This window comes from Euprymna scolopes, chromosome 23 (assembly GCF_053919585.1).
Source record: "Euprymna scolopes isolate OS-2025 chromosome 23, ASM5391958v1, whole genome shotgun sequence".
NCBI classification, from domain to species: domain Eukaryota; kingdom Metazoa; phylum Mollusca; class Cephalopoda; order Sepiida; family Sepiolidae; genus Euprymna; species Euprymna scolopes.
Genome location: NC_136504.1, coordinates 117,683,231 through 117,707,602, shown reverse-complemented (window position 1 = coordinate 117,707,602; position 24,372 = coordinate 117,683,231). Strand labels below are relative to the sequence as shown.

General features: G+C 30.9%; 1 protein-coding gene across 1 annotated transcript in view; it reads left to right on the top strand.

Annotated features, from left to right (window-relative positions):
- Positions 1–24,099, top strand: part of LOC145245673 (zonadhesin-like) — a 56,934-nt gene extending 32,835 nt beyond the window's left edge. The window contains exons 5-7 of the mRNA XM_080107231.1: positions 7,685–7,950; positions 20,796–20,986; positions 24,088–24,099. Coding sequence (XP_079963357.1) covers positions 7,685–7,950; positions 20,796–20,986; positions 24,088–24,099 — 469 coding nt within the window. The remainder of the gene's footprint in view (positions 1–7,684; positions 7,951–20,795; positions 20,987–24,087) is intronic.
- The last annotated feature ends 273 nt before the right edge of the window (positions 24,100–24,372 follow it).

The following is a 24,372-nucleotide window of genomic DNA, read 5'->3' as shown; positions in this document are numbered from 1 at the left end:
GTTCGTCTCCCTGCACGCACCAGTCCCCTGTGGCGGGGTCATTCTTTTTCACACTAGCGACGGTCTCCTTTAACATTCGAACCAATAGTTCATTGGTTATCTCATCATCCCAGCCTTTAGTGACTGCATTTGCCCTCCTTTTTATGACGCCTGTCGCCGCACGAACCCATCCGCATACTGGAAGGTGCCCTACAAGTTTCCCGCACAGGGAGAACACGGCACGTCTTGTGTAAACGTCGGGTACGTCGGGAACTGCGGTTCCACGCCTCCACTTCAGGATCCCTCGCTCCTCTTGAACGCTCAAGCCCAATATGCGGGCGCCATCCTCAAGCCGCTCAGAGTCCTTGCAGTTTAGACCAAACTCGGCAAGTTTGGATCTTACGCGCGAAGATGACACGATATCTTCGTTCACGTATATATCGTCAATATATGCCGAGGTTCCCTTTCTGATCCATTCTTCTTGTGACAACACGGCATTGACGATAGCTTTCATTATCTGGGGTGCTACGTTTAGCCCAAATCCGAGTCGCGTAAGACAGTATCTCTTCCCGGAAAACATCACTGTCTGGAAAGGCCACATCGCCTCGCCGATCCGGACCTGCAAGTATGCTTTTCTCAAGTCCAGTAGGGACACATTGGACCCCTGCCGGCGCCACTCTCGCAGCTTGCTGGCACAGACGTCGGCGTCCGCTGTGAACGCATCAACATGCGCATTCAACTCACGGTAGTCCATTACCGGCCTCACCTTTGACTTGTTAGATGGGCAACTGCCATCAGCGGTATCAGGCCCTTGGGGGGTCCAAGTTTGTCGTAGGGGTATGGAATCAGCCAACCGTTCTTAATCCATTCACGGAGCTCGCTTTCATATGCAGGCCTTATCTGGTCGGGCATACGGTACTCTGCCACTTTGTTTGACAGAAGTCCGCACACACTATGGTGCGGGAGCAACCGGAATCAAGGAGGGCTGAACATAACGTGTCATTAACTCGGACCTGAATGACAGGGAGCGCCTTGTTTATTTTCTGTTCGGGGAAGAGGTCGGCACTGGCACCTTGTCCCCATCCCCGTTTCCCGCACAGTCTCGGGCCATGTGCCCAGTCTTGTTACAGCAGTAGCAGCGAACAGCCGTCGACCGCCTTCTACAATTTCTTGCCATGTGGCCCCGCCCGTTGCATCTGTAGCAGATGACATCACCTTGCGGGCTGGGTCCCTGAGACGGTCCTTCGCCACTTGGTGGGGCCTGTGTGACGGCGACTACCGGTTCCTGCACCGTCGAGTCATCCTTCATTATTGTCCTGGCTCTGTCCACTAGGTCACTCAGCGGTAGTGAGGACATGGTAGAGGTTGCTCGCAGGAGCTGCTTTGCTCCAGCGGGGAGACCTGACAGGAATTTGTAGGCTAGGGCCCTCTTGGGAAGACCGCCGAACAACACCGTCAGCTTCTTAAGTTCGGCGAGATACACGTCCACAGTTTCGCCCAAGCGTATAGACCTCGTCTCAAACTGCTCCCATGCAGTGGCGGGGTCAGTGGCGAACGCCTTGTACAACGCCGCCTTGATACTCGAGTAGTCACACTTCTCCTCAGTGCTGAGTTGCTGATATACAGCGAAGGCCCCGCCGGTCAGCCGCAGGGGAATCACGCGCTCGACATTTTTCACGCCGGACAACTGACAATGTAACTCGACCTTCTCAACCCAGCTGAGTACCGGGTCGGATCCGTCGAATTCCAGTATCAACTTTAGATCGAACCTATCCGCCATTGAAGAAAAGAAAACCAAGTTCGGAGTGGGGGGGCCGAAATAGCTTGTATGAGTATCTTGTGTAGGAGACGGGGAGTCTCGTTGTGGGCGACGAAGCGTTTCACTGAAGAACCATGGCAACACACAGCGAACCAACAAACAATGACAGCCACGGCGCGAAGGTAACTAACAAAGCTCAGCTGACTGCACGAATAGAAACGGAACCCAACGGTCACTGTACTGATCGCCACGAACGTCAGAACCCGACTCCCTCGCACCTCCAATGGACCGATTTTTATTCCTCAAGATGGCCTAGCTAATTTGCATCCCCGCAAGATCTCGCGCGATCCTGCGAAATTCCGTCTTTAATAAAAGCAGGCAGGCGCCATCTTGAAACTTTTTCGTCCGCTGCCCCGACCACAGGATCAGCCACCACCCCACACGCCAGGAACACACGGACCCTCTTGCGCCGAGGGCTACGGTTAGTCTCACAATTACAAGAGAGAACACTAAATATGTCGAAGCCATACCGCGAAGGAGGAAAAGAACATGAAAAAAAGCGTGACGTGTCGGCCGTTGCGTTCATCACAAAACCAGAAGTGGCGAACGTCGGAATGAAGGCCAGTCAATCGAAAAGACGGGATGACTTGCGAAAATATCAACGAAAAAAGCGACCTCACCTTGTAGATAGGGTGATAGATGTAGAGGGTGAAGGAATTAATTTTTTTGGCCAATTTTTCGATATTTGTCGGCCGAAAGTTCGTGGTTTAAAACGATATCGGTTTTCTCAAAGTTGTTAGTAGACATACATACAAATAAATAAACAAACAAATAGACGTTTATAAAAGAAAACTAGCGCTCGGGTAGAGAATATTGGCACAAGGACGAAGCGATGTTAAGAATGGCTTCAACGTGGTTTTTTTTTTTTTTTTTTTTTTTTTTTTTACAAAAGGCATCACCACAGAGGCCACTCAAGGATAAGGGTTAAAGAGTGTACAGTAGAAGTTGGTCAATATAGTAATCATTAGTAATGAAAATTTGGTAAATTTAATAACTTATATGGAACGGCTCATCAAGAACTTATTTACCTTAGACTTGAACACAACCATATTGTAGTCAGCCGGAAAGCAGGAAAACGGAAGACAATTCCACAGGCGTGCAGTTCTAAGAAAGAAGCTTTGTTCATGGAATCTATGTTTAGGTTTAGGCACAGATAAAGAGTGGGGGAAATTATTGATAGTGTTTACAGCTAGACGAGTGTTTCTTGTGAAAGTTTGGCGAGGGGGGACCATAGATTGAAGCTCAGTTGAACACTTTCCATGAAAATAACGATACATCAGAGACAAACTCGCAACATCTCTTCTGTGAGATAGAGGTTGTAAGGAGGAGAAACGGACATCTCCTACGAGGCCACGAAGTCTATTTTGAACTCTATCAAGGCAGGACAAGTCCTTTCTAGCAGCTCCTGCCCAGATGTGGCAACAGTATTCCATCCTTGGACGTACCTGGCTCTTATATAGATAGAGAATAGCATCAGCAGTGAGATATCTACTGGATCGATAGAAAGATCCCACCATTTTTCCAGCGGCCTTGGCAACAGATTTGATATACGTGTTCCATTTAAGATCAGGAGTAATGGTCAAGCCCAGAAGCTTGTCAAAACTTGAGGCCTCCTGAAGACGAGAGCCATTCATTTCAATTGATGACAAATGTGGATTAAAATGTTGATGATGCAAAGAGAGAAGCTTGGTTTTAGATGCATTAAAAGTAACCAGCCACTCCTTTCCCCATTGTACTACATGCTCAAGATCAGAGGAGAGAGAATTGGAGAGTACTTGCTCGTTTACTGTCTTAGATGTGGTACCATAAATGGTAGTGTCGTCAGCATAAATGTCTACAAATGATGTAAGGATATGATTTGGAAGATCTGGTTAAAATAAAAAAGAAAGAGAGGTGGGCTATTAGTTTTCCACGCTAACATTAGGCCAAAGAGGATAATTAACTTTTTTCCCGGATGGTAAATACACTTGAGACGACGGTATGGAGGCATTTTTTTTAACTCGATCAAAAAAAAAAAAAAAGGGAAAGAAACGGTGTCCGTTTGCGAATCTCAGATATTATGATCTCGGAAGTATAGGAAAACTTCTCGATGAATTTAACCGAGAGCAGAAACCTGCTCTGAAAAGCCTTTCGCGGACATACACAAACGCTCGCGCCCATTTTGTCTTTTATATATATACTAGCGAGGGGTACCCGGCGTTGCCCGGGTGCTTGGGGGGGGGTTAAAAAAGTAAGTATGAGGATCGAACCCGAACCCTTGAGGCAAAGTTGTAAATTAAAGTGTGAAAAAAAAACGTGCGATGTTAACCATTGCCCCACCGCAAGATGCTAACGGAAACACGTTTGAATTTATTTAATTAGTTAGATTTAGCAGGTGCCCGTTTTAATGAGTTAATGAGGTCAACTGCGGGATAGTATTCATTTACTGCTGAACGCTTTTTTTCCCACCCCCAAGATGTTATATGAAAAAGACTTACCCACATGCGGCGAGCGACAAATATTGAATATTTATCTTCCCGAAATCGAGCAAAATAAATAGACAGGCGAGCTTCGTTGTTAACTGTGAGATATTACAATTTGTATGTGATATAAAAAGTTTTAAAAAGTTGTTAAGCGAGCGACCGCTTCTCTGAAAAAAGCCTTTTGTTGACATACAGAAAAAGCGAACACACATACATACATACACACATTTCGCTTATATATATATATAGACTAGCGGGGGAACCCGGCGTTGCCCGGGTGTTTGGAGGTTTGTGTGGTGTTAAATAAAAAAGAAACCGGGGGTGTAGGATCGAACCCGAAGCCCTGAGGCGAAGTTTGTAAATAAAATCGGCTAGCCAGAATGAGTTACTGAAAGATGTTTGAATTTATTTAAGTAAGAACCAAATTGACAGGTGCGAGCACGGAATCGTCGAGCGTTACGACGACGACGACGACGACGACGACGACGACGACGACGACAGCAAATGAGATCAATGACCAGGTTTGTTTGTTATAAGCGAAGTAAAAAAAGAAAACAACGTTAAAACTTAAGCGGGGAGGGTAATCAAAGCATCAAAAAAGCACAAAAAAAACTTATGTAAGGCAAACGGACGACGTTAAATGTAAAAATCGAAAAAACAAAAAAAGAAAAATGGCTTAAATAAGCCTGTTTCGATATTAAAATTTTAAAAATGATGGGTACCCGGGTGTTTTGGGGTGTTAATGAAAACCTAAAAATAAGCGAAGTAAAAAAAAAAACAGAAAAACGAACGTTACATGAAAAATTACTTAAATAACCCTGCTTCAATATTTAAATTTAAAAAATCGTAAAAAAAGATGTCTCACACCACGATTCGAACCCAAAACGTTTAGATAATGAACCAACGCTCTAACCAACTGACTTAACACGACGTACATTACACTTAGTCAGTTCTTTAACTATTTAAACTATATCAGGTCATGACGTCATCTGACGCATGCGTAGAACCGGTCTTCGTCATGAGAGGACGGTTTTTGTTGACCCCCCCCCGGTCGAAAATTGTCGATTTCAGGGTGAAGAAATTAACGTTTTTGGCAATTTTTCGATATTTTTCAGGCGAACAATGGAGCTTCAATATGATACCAAGTTTGTCAATTTTTGTTCTGTCTGTCGAAAGTTTTTAGCGGACAGACAAACACACATACATACATACAAACATGCACACATACATACACACATTTTCGCTTTTATATATATATATATAAAAAGCGGGGTACCCGTCGTTGCCCGGGTGTTTGGAGGTGTGTGTGGTTTTGGGTAAATCAAAACTCCGGGGGGGGGGGTAAAAAACCTTTTTGTAGGTGAGTATGAGGATCGAACCCGAACCCTTGAGGCAACGTTGGAAATTAAAGTGTGAAAAAAATAACGTGCGACGTTAACAACTGGGCCACCGCGACATAAAATGGAAAGACGTTTGAATTTATTTAAAAACAGAATTGACACGTGGACGCAATAAAAGTTAACTCTGCTGCCTCTATTTGACCTGATTAATGAGGTCAAATAGAAGTAGCGGACTTAACTTTTGTTTACCCAACTTCGGTTGGTTGTTTCCCAAAGATGTTGGGGAGGGGAAAACACGCTCCCCATTGTCCAGATTGAATAGTAACTGTCTGATATAAGGAGTTTGGCCCCACATTGATCAAAGCTGATTGCTTCTGGACATTTCCTGGCGCGATAGCACGCCGTTGGAATTTAGTTTCACTTTATTTATACTAAAAAGCAGGACAAACAGGCGACAGAGCGAAATAGCGCGAATCTCATAAAAGTCGACGTAAATAAATCTAGAGGCGACCCGCGTTCCCAAATCCTATATATTATTATCTAGGGGGTATATAAATAGTTCTAAGCGATCGTATACACCCACCCCCGGGAGCGTGGGCGAAAAAGTCTTTGCGAGACATACATAAAATGGTCACACACATTTTACCATTTATATATATAGATAGAAGATCATTTCTTGTAATAAATAATTTTACCATTTATATATATAGATAGAAGATCATTTCTTGTAATAAATAATTTTACCATTTATATATATAGATAGAAGATCATTTCTTGTAATAAATAATTTTACCATTTATATATATAAATAGAAGATCATTTCTTGTAATAAATAATTTTACCATTTATATATATAGATAGAAGATCATTTCTTGTAATAAATAATTTTACCATTTATATATATAGATAGAAGATCATTTCTTGTAATAAATAATTTTACCATTTATATATATAGATAGAAGATCATTTCTTGTAATAAATAATTTTACCATTTATATATATAGATAGAAGATCATTTCTTGTAATAAATAATTTTACCATTTATATATATAGATAGAAGATCATTTCTTGTAATAAATAATTTTACCATTTATATATATAAATAGAAGATCATTTCTTGTAATAAATAATTTTACCATTTATATATATAGATAGAAGATCATTTCTTGTAATAAATAATTTTACCATTTATATATATAGATAGAAGATCATTTCTTGTAATAAATAATTTTACCATTTATATATATAGATAGAAGATCATTTCTTGTAATAAATAATTTTACCATTTATATATATAGATAGAAGATCATTTCTTGTAATAAATAATTTTACCATTTATATATATAGATAGAAGATCATTTCTTGTAATAAATAATTTTACCAAGAATTCTTCAAGTATACTAGAAGTAATCTATTTGTTTTATAAATAATTTTACCAAGAATACTTCATAAGTTTTGGTTTCGGTTTGGATTATAGCTGAAGGAAATGAAGTTATATATATAAACATATATATTTTTCTTTGTAACTTTTAGTTTCGGTTTCGATTTAAGTTGATGCACCCAATTATATGGGTATGCTTTTTTGATTTTTTTAAATCACAACTTAATAATATGAGAATCAATAGAAAATTGACTCTATAATAATATATACGAAATCTGTATAAATTAAAATATCATATTTAACCGTATTTTACGACCGGGTTACGCCGGACGTCCGTGCTAGCTTAAATAAATACTTTTGCAGTTTTAACAAAAGAACTACAATAATATCAGAGCGTCTCCATTTACGCTGAACATCCGCAGAATGCCGACATCAATATATTACATACAAAAGAGAACGCTGTGGAATTACCACAGGTCCCGTTAGTTTAGATTTAATTGTTTTCCGTTCGTTTCTTTTTTTAAACATATTGCATAAAATAAAGCCCTATACTTCCAGACGAGGTTGCATTTTTTTTTCAGATTACACCATCAATTAAAATATCACGTGACCTAAATTTTCCGACACCAAAAATCTAGGACTGTTCAACTACATCAGTATCCACACCTTATTATGACTTTTATTTATCTTTGTATTATTTTAGCTGTGCGGTTTCCGATATAAATATGGATTGCAAAGAATCCGATGTGGCTGTGTGCAACCTCATGAAAAACGCTATATTTCGTAAATGCCGAAAATATCTAGAGGCGGGACAATTCAAGCAATTTGTTGACTCGTGTAAGATGGACACTTGCAGTTACGTGAACAAGCCAATGTTTCACATAGCGTTTTGTGAGGCCATGGAAAGTTTAGTTACAGCATGTGAAGATCTTGGATTCAATGTCAACTGGAGACCTTTAACCAATTGCCGTAAGTGTTTCTTGGCGATTATGCATTTTGATTTGAAGGACATTTTATGATTGTTTTTATTTTTTGAAGAATGCCGAGTTTTTAAATATAAAACTTTTTGAATTTTGCTTTGTTATGCACGTTTGATTTTGTAAAATTTCGTGTTTTCTTTTTTGTTTTTAGGTCATATATTTGCATAGCTCAATGTTCCAAATACAAATGAAATACAATTGTGATGCAATGAAAATTAACATCCCGTGCAATTACACCGCAAAAGATGATGTCAGAGTATGCAATCTGAGAGCAATTCTTTAAGTTGCTTCCAATCGGATTCGCCAATCTTCATTTCAGAATTTTCTCCTTTTTTTCCAGACAGAAACTGTTCATTATAAGAGTCTTTCAGTTATTATTTTCATATAGGACTTGAAACGATTTTCATTTGTTGAAAATAATTCGAGTTCGTGCGTTCCTGTGACAACTTACTTGCGTTAAGAAGAAAGCGAATGAAAGCAAAGTAAGCAATAAGAGCAATTTTCTTTAGAGTTTCTAATAATTAGTTCTCAATTTAGACGCCATAAACCCAACAGTAACCATCAATTTGTTATTGTCATCGATGCAAGTTAATTATTATGTAAAAAAATAAAGACAGCAAATAAACATGTTCGAATTTGTGAAAAGCCTTGTACCTGACTTTTATAGTTCTCGCGGAGAGACACATGAAATCAAATATGTGTTATTAAAATATGATGAATGCAGCAACTTCTCGTTCAGCTAAAGTTGATAGCTTTATGACAAAAAGCGACGTCTGCTGAGTCAAGGGGCCGATCAATATTACCTAACACGGACTTCATGAATGCCAGCATCAATATATTATATACGAAAGAGAACGCTGTGGAATTTCCACAGATCCCGTTAGTTTAGATTTAATTGTTTTTCGTTCTCTTCTTTTTTAAAACATATTAAATAAAATAGCGACTGTTACTTCCAGACGAGGTTACATTTTTTTTTTCAAATTATACCGTCAATAAAAATGAATTAAATCTGAATTACCGGCGAAGTTACTAGCAATATTTCCGTCTATTTCTTTTTGATATGCATACTTGCTTTGTCTCCTTTCTTTCTCTTCCTTTCTTTCTCTCTCATTTTTGTGTCGCCACTAGGAAGAAGATTTGCAATTGGAGTTTCGACTTCGAGGCGGTCAGTCGTAAGAGCCATCTCAGTCAACTCCCGAGTTTTATATGTTCCTTTGAAATGAATCTTATATTTTTATCCCCCCAAAATGTGTTCGCCCCTTTAGACAAGCGTCCAGTGTTAACACGATAGTTACCTCATCCCAGATAATTAATTCTTTGGAGAGAATAAATGAGGCCGAAACCCCGACAAAACCCTTAAGCGATTAACCCTTTCATCGTACGATGATTGTTCCCAAAGTAAGGCATCTTATTTTTTTTCAACTCAAAAGCTAAATCGTTGAAGAGCTACCAAGGCGACAGTAGTACGTTTATAACAAGCGACCTTTTGTGTCCCAGAATTTATTTTTCTGCATAGTTACCAACATTCTCAAAGCACTTTTGCAACCTCTTTTGATGCCCCGGTCGTAAAAGTCCAGAGCGCGCATTGTCACTCATATGCCTGTCATTACTCTGATATCGACGGAGCCATCTCCTAACTGTACTGACATCAACTACATCGGTTTTATAAATGTTCAACTGGCGCCGGTAAATGTTGATCGGTTAATTTTTTCAACCTGGAGGAATTCAATGATACATATCTACTTCTGACGCACGTCCATTACACAATTTCTTTCTTAGAATCTCAAATCGTCAATATTTTCAATAGAGAGATGAAATTTTCAAGTCATGAATGCATAAGTTCAATCATCACAACAATGCAGTTTACAATCCCTCTGATCCATGGGTGCAGAATAAAAAAAATAGGAAGTAATTACTTTTGGAACAACCTCGTACAACTGGGGGAATGGTCGTGCCGCGCCTCGATATAACAGCCCTTTCAGAAACGCCTTGACGGTGCGGAGACGCCATGTTAGATTTCTCAGCCGTGGATCTCCGAAAACAACAATATTAAGTATTATATGAAGTCTTATTTTGAAAGAGAAATTCCTGTAAAAGTTATGCAATACAAAAAATAAAAAAATAAAAATAATAAAAAATAAAAAAGTAAATAAAAAACAAAAGATTAAAAATTAACGCAGTGAAAAATTTTATTTGAAACAAAAAATCCTGCAGCTATGAAGTGACAAATGGATACAATAGATGCCTAAAATCTTTGGTTTTTATTTAATTATTTTAAATCTGTAAAATACATACCCATAAAATAAATCATCATATCGTATGAATCCGAAGATTCTGTTGTAAGCATTGGTTTCCCGGATATTTTTCTAGTCATAGTTCTTTCTACAAAGAGATTGGTTACTTACGGAGGGACAACGTGAAGGCTGCCAACGTACTAAGAGAAACTATTTCATCTGGAGCGAACTGGATTCGAACTTGGAACAACCCGGTCGTCAGTAAGTGTTGTTAAACACTTAGTCTCGGTTACCTAGCACTATTTCAATGTTAAAACAATCACATACATTCTTCGTTTAATTTTATTTCTGTTTTATGAAACTATTGAAAAGCAAGAAAAAACTATTTCGTTATGTTATGTTCTAATATATTTCAGTTATTTTATGTTCTAATATATTTCAGTTATTTTATGTTCTAATATATTTCAGTTATTTTATGTTCTAATATATTCCAGTTATTTTATGGTCTAATATATTTCAGTTATTTTATGTTCTAATATATTCCAGTTATTTTATGTTCTAATATATTTCAGTTATGTTATGTTCTAATATATTTCAGTTATTTTATGTTCTAATATATTTGTTATTTTATGTTCTAAAATATTTCAGTTATTTTATGTTCTAATATATTTCAGTTATTTTATGTTCTAATATATTTCAGTTATTTTATGTTCTAATATATTTCAGTTATTTTATGTTCTAAAATATTTCAGTTATTTTATGTTCTAATATATTTCAGTTATTTTATGTTCTAATATATTTCAGTTATTTTATGTTCTAATATATTTCAGTTATGTTATGTTCTAATATATTCCAGTTATTTTATGTTCTAACATATTTCAGTTATTTTATGTTCTAATATATTTCAGTTATTTTATGTTCTAATATATTTGTTATTTTATGTTCTAATATATTTCAGTTATTTTATGTTCTAATATATTTCAGTTATTTTATGTTCTAATATATTTCAGTTATTTTATGTTCTAATATATTTCAGTTATTTTATGTTCTAATATATTTCAGTTATTTTATGTTCTTATATATTTAAGTTATTTTATGGTCTAATATATTTCAGTTATTTTATGTTCTAATATATTCCAGTTATTTTATGGTCTAATATATTTCAGTTATTTTATGTTCTAATATATTCCAGTTATTTTATGTTCTAATATATTTCAGTTATGTTATGTTCTAATATATTTCAGTTATTTTATTTTCTAAAATATTTCAGTTATTTTATGTTCTAATATATTTCAGTTATTTTATGTTCTAATATATTCCAGTTATTTTATGTTCTAATATATTTCAGTTATTTTATGTTCTAATATATTCCAGTTATTTTATGTTCTAACATATTTCAGTTATTTTATGTTCTAATATATTTCAGTTATTTTATGTTCTAATATATTTGTTATTTTATGTTCTAATATATTTCAGTTATTTTATGTTCTAATACATTTCAGTTATTTTATGTTCTAATATATTCCAGTTATTTTATGTTCTAATATATTCCAGTTATTTATGTTCTAATATATTCCAGTTATTTTATGTTCTAATATATTTCAGTTATTTTATGTTTTAATATATTTCAGTTATGAATGTTCTAATATATTCCAGTTATTTTATGTTCTAATATATTTGTTATTTTATGTTCTTAAATATTTCAGTTATTTTATGTTCTAATATATTTCAGTTATTTTATGTTCTAATATATTTCAGTTATTTTATGTTCTAATATATTTCAGTTATTTTATGTTCTAAAATATTTCCGTTATTTTATGTTCTAATATATTTCAGTTATTTTATGTTCTAATATATTTCAGTTATTTTATGTTCTAATATATTTCAGTTATTTTATGTTCTAATATATTCCAGTTATTTTATGTTCTAACATATTTCAGTTATTTTATGTTCTAATATATTTCAGTTATTTTATGTTCTAATATATTTGTTATTTTATGTTCTAATATATTTCAGTTATTTTATGTTCTAATACATTTCAGTTATTTTATGTTCTAATATATTCCAGTTATTTTATGTTCTAATATATTCCAGTTATTTATGTTCTAATATATTCCAGTTATTTTATGTTCTAATATATTTCAGTTATTTTATGTTTTAATATATTTCAGTTATTAATGTTCTAATATATTCCAGTTATTTTATGTTCTAATATATTTAAGTTATTTTATGTTCTAATATATTTTAGTTATTTTATGTTCTAATATATTTCAGTTATTTTATGGTCTAATATATTCCAGTTATTTTATGTTCTTATATATTTCAGTTATGTAATGTTCTTATATATTTAAGTTATTTTATGTTCTAATATATTTCAGTTATTTTATGTTCTAATATATTTCAGTTATTTTATGTTCTAATATATTCCAGTTATTTTATGTTTTAATATATTCCGGTTATTTTATGTTCTTATATATTTCAGTTATTTTATGTTCTAATATATTTCAGTTATTTTATGTTCTAATATATTCCAGTTATTTTATGTTCTAATATATTTCAGTTATTTTATGTTCTAATATATTTCAGTTATTTTATGTTCTAATATATTTCAGTTATGTTATGTTCTAATATATTTCAGTTATTTTATGTTCTAATATATTTCAGTTATTTTATGTTCTAATATATTTCAGTTATTTTGTGTTCTAATATATTTCAGTTATTTTATGTTTTAATTTATTCCAGTTATTTTATGTTCTAATATATTTCAGTTATTTTATGTTCTAATATATTCCAGTTATTTTATTTTCTAATATATTTCAGTTATTTTATGTTCTAATATATTTCAGTTATTTTATGTTCTTATATATTTCAGTTATTTTATGTTCTAATATATTTAAGTTATTTTATGTTCTAATATATTTCAGTTATTTTATGTTCTAATATATTCCAGTTCTTTTATGTTCTAATATATTTCAGTTATTTTATGTTCCAATATATTTCAGTTGTTTTATGTTCTTATATATTTCAGTTATTTTATGTTCTAATATATTTCAGTTATTTTATGTTCTAATATATTCCAGTTATTTTATGTTCTTATATATTTCAGTTATTTTATGTTCTAATATATTTCAGTTATTTTATGTTCTAATATATTTCAGTTATTTTATGTTCTAATATATTTCAGTTATTTTATGTTCTAATATATTCCACTTATTTTATGTTCTAATATATTTCAGTTATTTTATGTTCTAATATATTTAAGTTATTTTATATCTTAATATATTCCAGTTATTTTATGTTCTAACATATTCCAGTTATTTTATGTTCTAATATATTCCAGTTATTTTATGTTCTAATATATTCCAGTTATTTTATGTTCTAATATATTTCAGTTATTTTATGTTCTAATATATTTCAATTATTTTATGTTCTAATATATTTCAGTTATTTTATGTTCTATTATATTCCAGTTATTTTATGTTCTAATATATTTCAGTTATTTTATGTTCTAATATATTCCAGTTATTTTATGTTCTCATATATTTAAGTTATTTAATGTTCTAATATATTTCAGTTATTTTATGTTCTAATATATTTCAGTTATTTTATGTTTTAATATATTCCAGTTATTTTATATTCTAATATATTTCAGTTATTTTATGTTCTAATATATTTCAGTTGTTTTATGTTCTAATATATTTCAGTTATTTTATGTTCTAATATATTCCAGTTATTTTATGTTCTAATATATTTCAGTTATTTTATGTTCTAATATATTTCAGTTATTTTATGTTCTAATATATTTCTGTTATTTTATGTTCTTATATATTTCAGTTATTTCATGTTCTAATATATTTCAGGTATTTTATGTTCTAATATATTTCAGTTGTTTTATGTTCTAATATATTTCAGTTATTTTATGTTATAATATATTTCAGTTATTTCATGTTCTAATATATTTCAGGTATTTGATGTTCTAATATATTTCAGTTATTTTATGTTCTAATATATTCCAGTTATTTATGTTCTAATATATTTCAGTTATTTTATGTTCTAATATATTTCAGTTATTTTATGTTCTAATATATTTCAGTTATTTTATGTTCTAATATATTTCAGTTATTTCATGTTCTAAAATATATTAGTTACTTTATGTTCTAATATATTTCAGTTATTTTATGTTCTAATATATTTCAGTTATTTAATATTCTAATATATTTCAGTTATTTCATGTTCTAATATATTTCAGTTATTTTATGTTCTAATATATTTCAGTTATTTTATGTTCTAATATATTTAAGTTATTTTATATCTTAATATATTCCAGTTATTTTATGTTCTAACATATTCCAGTTATTTTATGTTCTAATATATTCCAGTTATTTTATGTTCTTATATATTTCAGTTATTTTATGTTCTAATATATTTCAGTTATTTTATGTTCTAATATATTTCAATTATTTTATGTTCTAATATATTTCAGTTATTTTATGTTCTATTATATTCCAGTTATTTTATGTTCTAATATATTTCAGTTATTTTATGTTCTAATATATTCCAGTTATTTTATGTTCTCATATATTTCAGTTATTTTATGTTCTAATATATTTCAGTTATTTTATGTTCTAATATATTTCAGTTATTTTATGTTCTAATATATTTCAGTTATTTTATGTTTTAATATATTCCAGTTATTTTATGTTCTTATATATTTCAGTTATGTTATGTTCTAATATATTTCAGTTATTTTATGTTCTAATATATTTCAGTTATTTTATGTTCTAATATATTTCAGTTATTTTATGTTCTAATATATTTCTGTTATTTTATGTTCTTATATATTTCAGTTATTTCATGTTCTAATATATTTCAGGTATTTTATGTTCTAATATATTTCAGTTATTTTATTTTCTAATATATTTCAGTTATTTTATGTTATAATATATTTCAGTTATTTCATGTTCTAATATATTTCAGGTATTTTATGTTCTAATATATTTCAGTTATTTTATGTTCTAATATATTCCAGTTATTTTATGTTCTAATATATTCCAGTTATTTTATGTTCTAATATATTTCAGTTATTTTATGTTCTAATATATTTCAGTTATTTTATGTTCTAATATATTTCAGTTATTTTATGTTCTAATATATTTCGGTTGTTTTATGTTCTAATATATTTCAGTTGTTTTATGTTCTAATATATTTCAGTTATTTTATGTTATAATATATTTCGGTTGTTTTATGTTCTAATATATTTCAGTTATTTTATGTTCTAATATATTTCAGTTGTTTTATGTTCTAATATATATTAGTTATTTTATGTTCTAATTTATTTCAGTTATTTTATGTTCTAATATATTTCAGTTGTTTTATGTTCTAATATATATTAGTTATTTTATGTTCTAATATATTTCAGTTATTTTATGTTCTAATATATTTCAGTTGTTTTATGTTCTAATATATTTCAGTTGTTTTATGTTCTAATATATTTCAGTTATTTTATGTTCTAATATATTTCGGTTGTTTTATGTTCTAATATATTTCAGTTGTTTTATGTTCTAATATATTTCAGTTATTTTATGTTATAATATATTTCAGTTTTTTTATGTTCTAATATATTTCAGTTATTTTATGTTCTAATATATTTCAGTTGTTTTATGTTCTAATATATTTCAGGTATTTTATGTTCTAATATATTTCAGTTATTTTATGTTCTAAAATATTTCAGTTATTTTATGTTCTAATATATTTCAGTTGTTTTATGTTCTAATATATTTCAGTTATTTTATGTTCTAATATATTTCAGTTATTTTATGTTCTAATATATTTCAGTTGTTTTATGTTCTAATATAATTCAGGTATTTTATGTTCTCATATATTTCAGTTATTTTATGTTCTATTATATTTCAGTTATTTTATGTTCTAATATATTTCAGTTATTTTATGTTCTAATATATTTCAGTTGTTTTATGTTCTAATATATTTCAGGTATTTTATGTTCTAATATATTTCAGTTATTTTATGTTCTAATATATTTCAGTTATTTTATGTTCTAATATATTTCAGTTATTTTATGTTCTAATATATTTCAGTTGTTTTATGTTCTAATATATTTCAGTTATTTTATGTTCTAATATATTTCAGTTGTTTTATGTTCTAATATATGTCAGTTATTTTATGTTCTAATATATTTCAGTTATTTTATGTTCTAATATATTTCAGTTGTTTTATGTTCTAATATATTTCAGTTATTTTATGTTCTAATATATATTAGTTACTTTATGTTCTAATATATTTCAGTTATTTTATGTTCTAATATATTTCAGTTATTTTATGTTCTAATATATTTCAGTTGTTTTATGTTCTAATATATTTCAGTTATTTTATGTTCTTATATATTTCAGTTGTTTTATGTTCTAATATATTTCAGTTGTTTTATGTTCTAATATATTTCAGTTATTTTATGTTCTAATATATTTCAGTTGTTTTATGTTCTAATATATTTCAGTTGTTTTATGTTCTAATATATTTCAGTTATTTTATGTTCTAATATATTTCAGTTGTTTTATGTTCTAAAATATTTCAGGTATTTTATGTTCTAATATATATTAGTTACTTAATGTTCTAATATATTTCAGTTGTTTTATGTTATAATATATTTCAGTTGTTTTATGTTCTAATATATATTAGTTATTTTATGTTCTTATATATTTCAGTTGTTTTATGTTCTAATATATTTCAGTTGTTTTATGTTCTAATATATATTAGTTATTTTATGTTCTAATATATTTCAGTTATTTTATGTTCTAATATATTTCAGTTGTTTTATGTTCTAATATATTTCAGGTATTTTATGTTCTAATATATTTCAGTTATTTTATGTTCTAAAATATTTCAGTTATTTTATGTTCTAATATATTTCAGTTGTTTTATGTTCTAATATATTTCAGTTATTTTATGTTCTAATATATTTCAGTTATTTTATGTTCTAATATATTTCAGTTGTTTTATGTTCTAATATATTTCAGGTATTTTATGTTCTAACATATTTCAGTTATTTTATGTTCTAATATATTTCAGTTATTTTATGTTCTAATATATTTCAGTTATTTTATGTTCTAATATATTTCAGTTGTTTTATGTTCTAATATATTTCAGTTATTTTATGTTCTAATATATTTCAGTTGTTTTATGTTCTAATATATTTCAGTTATTTTATGTTCTAATATATTTCAGTTATTTTATGTTCTAATATATTTCAGTTGTTTTATGTTCTAATATATTTCAGTTATTTTATGTTCTAATATATTTCAGTTGTTTTATGTTCTAATATATTTCAGTTATTTTATGTTCTAATATATTTCAGTTATTTTATGTTCTAATATATTTCAGTTGTTTTATGTTCTAATATCTTTCAGTTATTTTATGTTCTAATATATATTAGTTACTTTATGTTCTAATATATTTCAGTTGTTTTATGTTATAATATATTTCAGTTGTTTTATGTTCTAATATATTTCAGTTATTTTATGTTCTAATATATATTAGTTATTTTATGTTCTAATATATATTAGTTACTTTATGTTCTAATATATTTCAGTTATTTTATGTTCTAATATATTTCAGTTATTTTATGTTCTAATATATTTCGGTTGTTTTATGTTCTAATATATTTCAGTTGTTTTATGTTCTAATATATTTCAGTTATTTTATGTTATAATATATTTCAGTTATTTCATGTTCTAATATATTTCAGGTATTTTATGTTCTAATATATTTCAGTTATTTTATGTTCTAATATATTCCAGTTATTTTATGTTCTAATATATTTCAGGTATTTTATGTTCTAATATATTTCAGTTATTTTATGTTCTAATATATTTCAGTTATTTTATGTTCTAATATATTTCAGTTATTTTATGTTCTAATATATTTCAGTTATTTTATGTTCTAATATATTTCAGTTATTTAATATTCTAATATATTTCAGTTATTTCATGTTCTAATATATTTCAGTTATTTTATGTTCTAATATATTTCAGTTATTTTATTTTCTAATATATTCCAGTTATTTTATGGATCTAACCGATAATTAAACATAGCATAATGACGTTGAGACATCGATTCTCCATAAGTAAGCGACGTTGAATATCAGATCTGTGACTGACCATTTGGGAATACTAGGCGCTGTATGCTATCTCCCCTCTGGGATATACATGCCACTGGAGATCTACGCATAAGAATCTACGATAAACAACCTTTCATCGCATTGAAATGACATAAGAGGATCGATATGCCATGAAAAACTAAACAACGAATAGGAAGAAATACATTGAAGACATTGCCAAGGCTGCCGCAAAGAAAGTGGACTTCCTCTACCGGGCTAGAAAATTACTCACACAACAGAGTATCTTATATCTCTACAAAGTCACAATTCACCCATAAAGTATTGTACTCACGTCTGTGCATCTATTACTGGTCTCTTTTTGACAGGGTTCAAGAAAGTCTTAAATCTAATAGGTCTCGCACTATCGATTAAGCTCTAACCTCTGATCCATCGCCGTAGTGTTGCATCTCTTTGACTGCTTTACAAGTACTTTACCGGAATATGCTCTGACTTTGGAATTCCCTCCTTCTTTCATGCTTCAATGACAGTACTAACATTAAAAAAATAAATATAATGTAAACAAGCATGTTGCTGCTCAATTCTATAGATAGTGTACCTATAGATATTGTCGCAAATAGTAATCTTTTACGTTCCAAACGGCAATATGCCTTGTTTGATGTTTAAAAAAAAAAAAAAAAAAGAAGACTACAAGAAAATGTCTGACTCAACTGATGACGGATCACGGCCAAAGCAGAAGAGAAAAAACGAAGAATCCACGACGAAATGGCGAGGGCGAAGAAAAATAGCGACGTCAGACAAGAGCGATAAAGGCCTACATATAAAGAACATTAATATAATTTGATCCGTTTTTATTGATTTACTTATTTATTTATTGATTTCATTTATTGATTTTATTTATTGAAACGGTTTAAATTTTCTTTCACTCTGTTTCGTTTCGATCATTTCGGTTACAAAAATGCAAGACAAATGAAGTTTTGAATGGAATTATTCCAGCTTTAAAATGCAAAAACAAATCAAGTTTTTAAATACAATAATTTCAGCTTTAAAATACAAGATTAGTGAAGTTTTTAAATGCAATAATTTCAGCTTGAAAATGCAAACAAATGAAGTTTTGAATTCAATAATTTCAGCTTTAAAATGCAAAACAAATGAAGTTTTGAATGCAATAATTTCAGCTTTAAAATGCAAACAAATGAAGTTTTGAATGCAATAATTTCAGCTTTAAAATGCAAAAACAAATGAAGTTTTGAATGCAATAATTTCAGCTTTAAAATGCAAACAAATGAAGTTTTGAATGCAATAATTTCAGCTTTAAAATGCAAACAAATGAAGTTTTGAATGCAATAATTTCAGCTTGAAAATGAAAAACAAATGAAGTTTTGAATGCAATAATTTCAGCTTGAAAATGAAAAACAAATGAAGTTTTGAATGCAATAATTTCAGCTTGAAAATGCAAACAAATGAAGTTTTGAATGCAATAATTTCAGCTTTAAAATGCAAACAAATGAAGTTTTGAATGCAATAATTTCAGCTTGAAAATGAAAAACAAATGAAGTTTTGAATGCAATAATTTCAGCTTTAAAATGAAAAACAAATGAAGTTTTGAATGCAATAATTTCAGCTTTAAAATGCACAAACAAATGAAGTTTTGAATGCAATAATTTCAGCTTTAAAATGCAAACAAATGAAGTTTTGAATGCAATAATTTCAGCTTGAAAATGAAAAACAAATGAAGTTTTTAATGCAATAATTTCAGCTTTAAAATGCAAACAAATGAAGTTTTGAATGCAATAATTTCAGCTTTAAAATACAAACAAATGAAGTTTTGAATGCAATAATTTCAGCTTGAAAATGAAAAACAAATGAAGTTTTGAATGCAATAATTTCAGCTTGAAAATGAAAAACAAATGAAGTTTTGAATGCAATAATTTCAGCTTGAAAATGAAAAACAAATGAAGTTTTGAATGCAATAATTTCAGCTTTAAAATACAAACAAATGAAGTTTTGAATGCAATAATTTCAGCTTTAAAATACAAACAAATGAAGTTTTGAATGCAATAATTTCAGCTTTAAAATACAAACAAATGAAGTTTTGAATGCAATAATTTCAGCTTTAAAATGCAAAACAAATGAAGTTTTGAATGCAATACTTTCAGCTTGAAAATGAAAAACAAATGAAGTTTTGAATGCAATAATTTCAGCTTTAAAATACAAACAAATGAAGTTTTGAATGCAATAATTTCAGCTTGAAAATGCAAAACAAATGAAGTTTTGAATGCAATAATTTCAGCTTTAAAATGCAAACAAATGAAGTTTTGAATGCAATAATTTCAGCTTTAAAATGCAAAACAAATGAAGTTTTGAATGCAATAATTTCAGCTTTAAAATGCAAACAAATGAAGTTTTGAATGCAATAATTTCAGCTTTAAAATGCAAGACTAATGAAGTTTTTAAATACAATAATTTCAGTTTTAAAATGCAAAACAAATGAAGTTTATAAATACGATGCCTTGAAGTGTCAACCAACATGCCTTGATCCGACTCCAACTTGTTCGGAAATCGGTGAAGCTTGCGTGTGCAAAGATGGATTCATCCTTAGCGGTAGTGTTTGTGTACCAGAATATAAGTGTGGATGTCTGTACAAGGGCCTTTATATCAAGGTAAGTTGTCGTGCTATATATTTTCGGTTTAATTAACAGAACTAATATAACCATTTTTTTAGAAGGTTGCGTATTGATATCACAACAGGGCGGCCAAATTTACTTGGCAGATAATGGGTTTGGAAGAACTTCAGTTCAAGGAAGATAACTCTCTCTCTCTTTCTCTCTCTCTCTCTCTCTCTCTCTCTCTCTCTCTTGAGTTGACTTGACAATTTTGTTTTGAATAAAAATCGCTCCAGACAAGGAATGAAGCTACTGGATATAAGGAGTTAAGATACTATTTCAAGGTCAAAGCCAAAACCAACGATAATTGTTAGATTCTAATCCCCCCCCAAAGAAAACAGCAATTTCCCCCTTTGTCAAGATAAAAATTACAAGTGTTACGAAGTTGCCGAAAGTAAGGTTCACTTTCTACATGTCTTAAACTGTGAGATATTTTATTTCCTGCAAATAATTAATTTATTGAATGCAGATAAAAAATTTAAATAAATGCAATAAACAAAAGAGAGCTTCCCCACATGATTGGAAACAGAACTCCTACTCGGCCGTGGGACTATTGTATAAATCTTCATATTTAATGTACTGAAGTTATTTGTCTCTCTCTTATTGCTGGAAAATGTGACAGAAGGTCGGTAAAGTTGTATTTGAAAAGCCAGCGCTTTGAAGGAGCACTCTCACCTACATAAAAATGCTCCGACAGCCTCCCCAGCATACATCACTAGAGATGTCTCAGGCGAATAGCAATAAACTAACCGCTTCTCAAATGGCGATATGTTTAAATGTGGGAAGGTGCAGTTCCTAGAGCTGCACAGGTACCTACTTTAACCCGACTGACAACTGACTTTAACAGCGAACTGATTTTGGTACGAAATCACTGTGAGATGTCTCGACAAAAATAGTTGTCGAAGGCAATTTCATGGTTGCATTATTTTACAGGGAGTTCTCACACATACAGCGCCTGGTATTCCAAAAGAGACACCTATCCGGTACTTGCCAAACCCAACGTTGCTTCACCTCAGTTCCCTTACCTCCATCTGACCCCAATTGAAATGAATGGCTCTCGTATTGAAGAAACACCCGTTAGAACTTTGTACTGCTGGTCTGCGTTCGAGCTGACTACAAAATCCCTAAATATCAGAAAGCTTTCTACACATATAGCTCTTCCTTCGAATAGGTAGACTTTGGAATTTCTTTCATGTTACCTGCTTCTCTGGCTGTACTGATATGCAGAAGTTTAAATGTAATGTAAACCAACATCTGCTTAATCTTTCTTAGGCATTCAAGTGGCGATATGCCTTGTTAGGAATGAATGTGAAAAAAAACCCTGGTCATTTTCAAGTCCAATATTAACAAATTCTTGTTGAGCCGTCCCCTTATACAATCAAATTCTACCTAGTTTCCACCACTGCCAATCACTACGATGTTTTCTTACTGACTATGTCACATCCCTTAACCTTTATCCCCGAGTGGCTTCAAGACTTGATAAATAGTGAATTCATTGTTTAAAAAGCACACTGATTTGACAAGCTTCTCGCACTAACCTTAATTTTTAGTTTGACATGTAACACTTACATCAAACCCGTTAACATAATCGCTGGAAATATGGTTGGATCATTCTATTGCTCCAGATAGTATTTTACTCCCGACGCAATCCTGTACAAAATCCACATACATCCTAAGATAGAGTACTTTTTCCACATCTGGGGAGGTGCTGCTTAAAGCACCCTTTCCTGCCTGGAGAGTGTACATAACCAACTTCGATATCTAGTGAGCGATGTCCCTTTTCTCATCCATGCTACCTCTTTTTTTATTTTTACTCACGTTCACCTCTGACAAAGCACATCGACATATAAGGGCCTACTATTTTGGACCATGCCTAGACAATATTAACAAGATGTTGGTTTATATTTTATAAGTTTACATTTAAACTTCTGCTTATCAGCAGAGCCGGGGAAGCAGTTAGCAGGAATGGAATTCCAAAGTCTAACTGTTCAAAGGAAGAAACTATTAGAATAGAAAGATTTCTGACATTTAGGGACAACAACAGTGAAGGGGTGAGATTTTATTGCTAATCAGGTTTGTCGGGGATATGTACGTCGAGGGAGCACAAGTGCAACGAGTTCATCAGAGCACATTCCATTAAAATATTTATAAAACAGGCATAGAGATGCAACATTGCGGCGATGGGACAGGGGTTGGAGCTTAGTTGATAAAGTAGGACCTATTAGATTGACAACTTTTTTTTTTTTTAAACCTATCCAAGAGGGAGAGACTAGTGGTAGATGCACCAGCCCAGATGTGGCAACAATACTCTATGCATGGGCGAATGGTGGCCTTGTAAAAGGTACAGGATACTCTCAGGCATGAGTAGTCTTCTCGCTCGATAGAGGGAACCCACCTTCTTTGCAGCAGCCTTTGCAATGTCCTCTATGTATTTGTTCCAGTTCACAAAAGAGACATGGCGAATCTATCTCGACTCTATCGTTATTTTAATAGCAAGTGCTTGACCCAGCTTCGATCTATGGTTGACCCTGTAAAGCATTCAAAGCAAACACTCGTCTATCTACAACCACTGTCAGTAATTTCCCTTATTCTATATCTGGGTCTAAAACTAAACGAAAATTACACGAGAAATTTTTTTTTTCTAGAACTACCCGTTTGTGGAACACAATATCGCCAGACTGCTTTCCAGCTGAATATAAAGTAGTTGTTTTCAATTCTAAAACAAGTTCTTATTGTACCGTCTTCTTAACTGATCAATTTCAATCCAATTTCCACCATAACTGATCATCATGTCTCTCCTGACATTCATTTACCCTTATCCTCTAATGGCGTCCGGACCTTCATAAGCGGTGATTCCCTTGTAAAAGAAATCTATGGAAATGTGGTCTAAGATGCGATGACAAAATAAGTTGCACTTTTGTAATTAAGTAAGTAAAAAAACTGTTTGCGCGCAGTCTGTAGAGTTCCATGTAGACAAAAAGAACGAAGGAAAAAAAAATGGCCGCATTTTCTCTTTATATGCTTGCAATATTGTTACCTAATGTGCAAATGAGATACTTCCGGTTTGATATAAAAAAAAAAAAAACTTGATTTTTCAGAAACAAGGTTGATTTTGGATTTAGATGTCAGAGGAGCAAGTTTTGTCAGCAATACGTCATGTTCTAGAATTGAGTCTTTTATAGCAGAGCGTCGAGTTTTGGAGTAGCGAGTTTCTGGCAACAGACTGTCGAATTTAACATTTCATTGTTTTGAACACAGGATAACGCGTCTGTCAATGTGATTATTTTGTCAGTAATTAATTTTCTTTTATTAAAGATAACATTGCCATATTTAAAAGGAAGGAATCTTTATTTATAGTTGAATAAAGAGATCATGACTTCGAA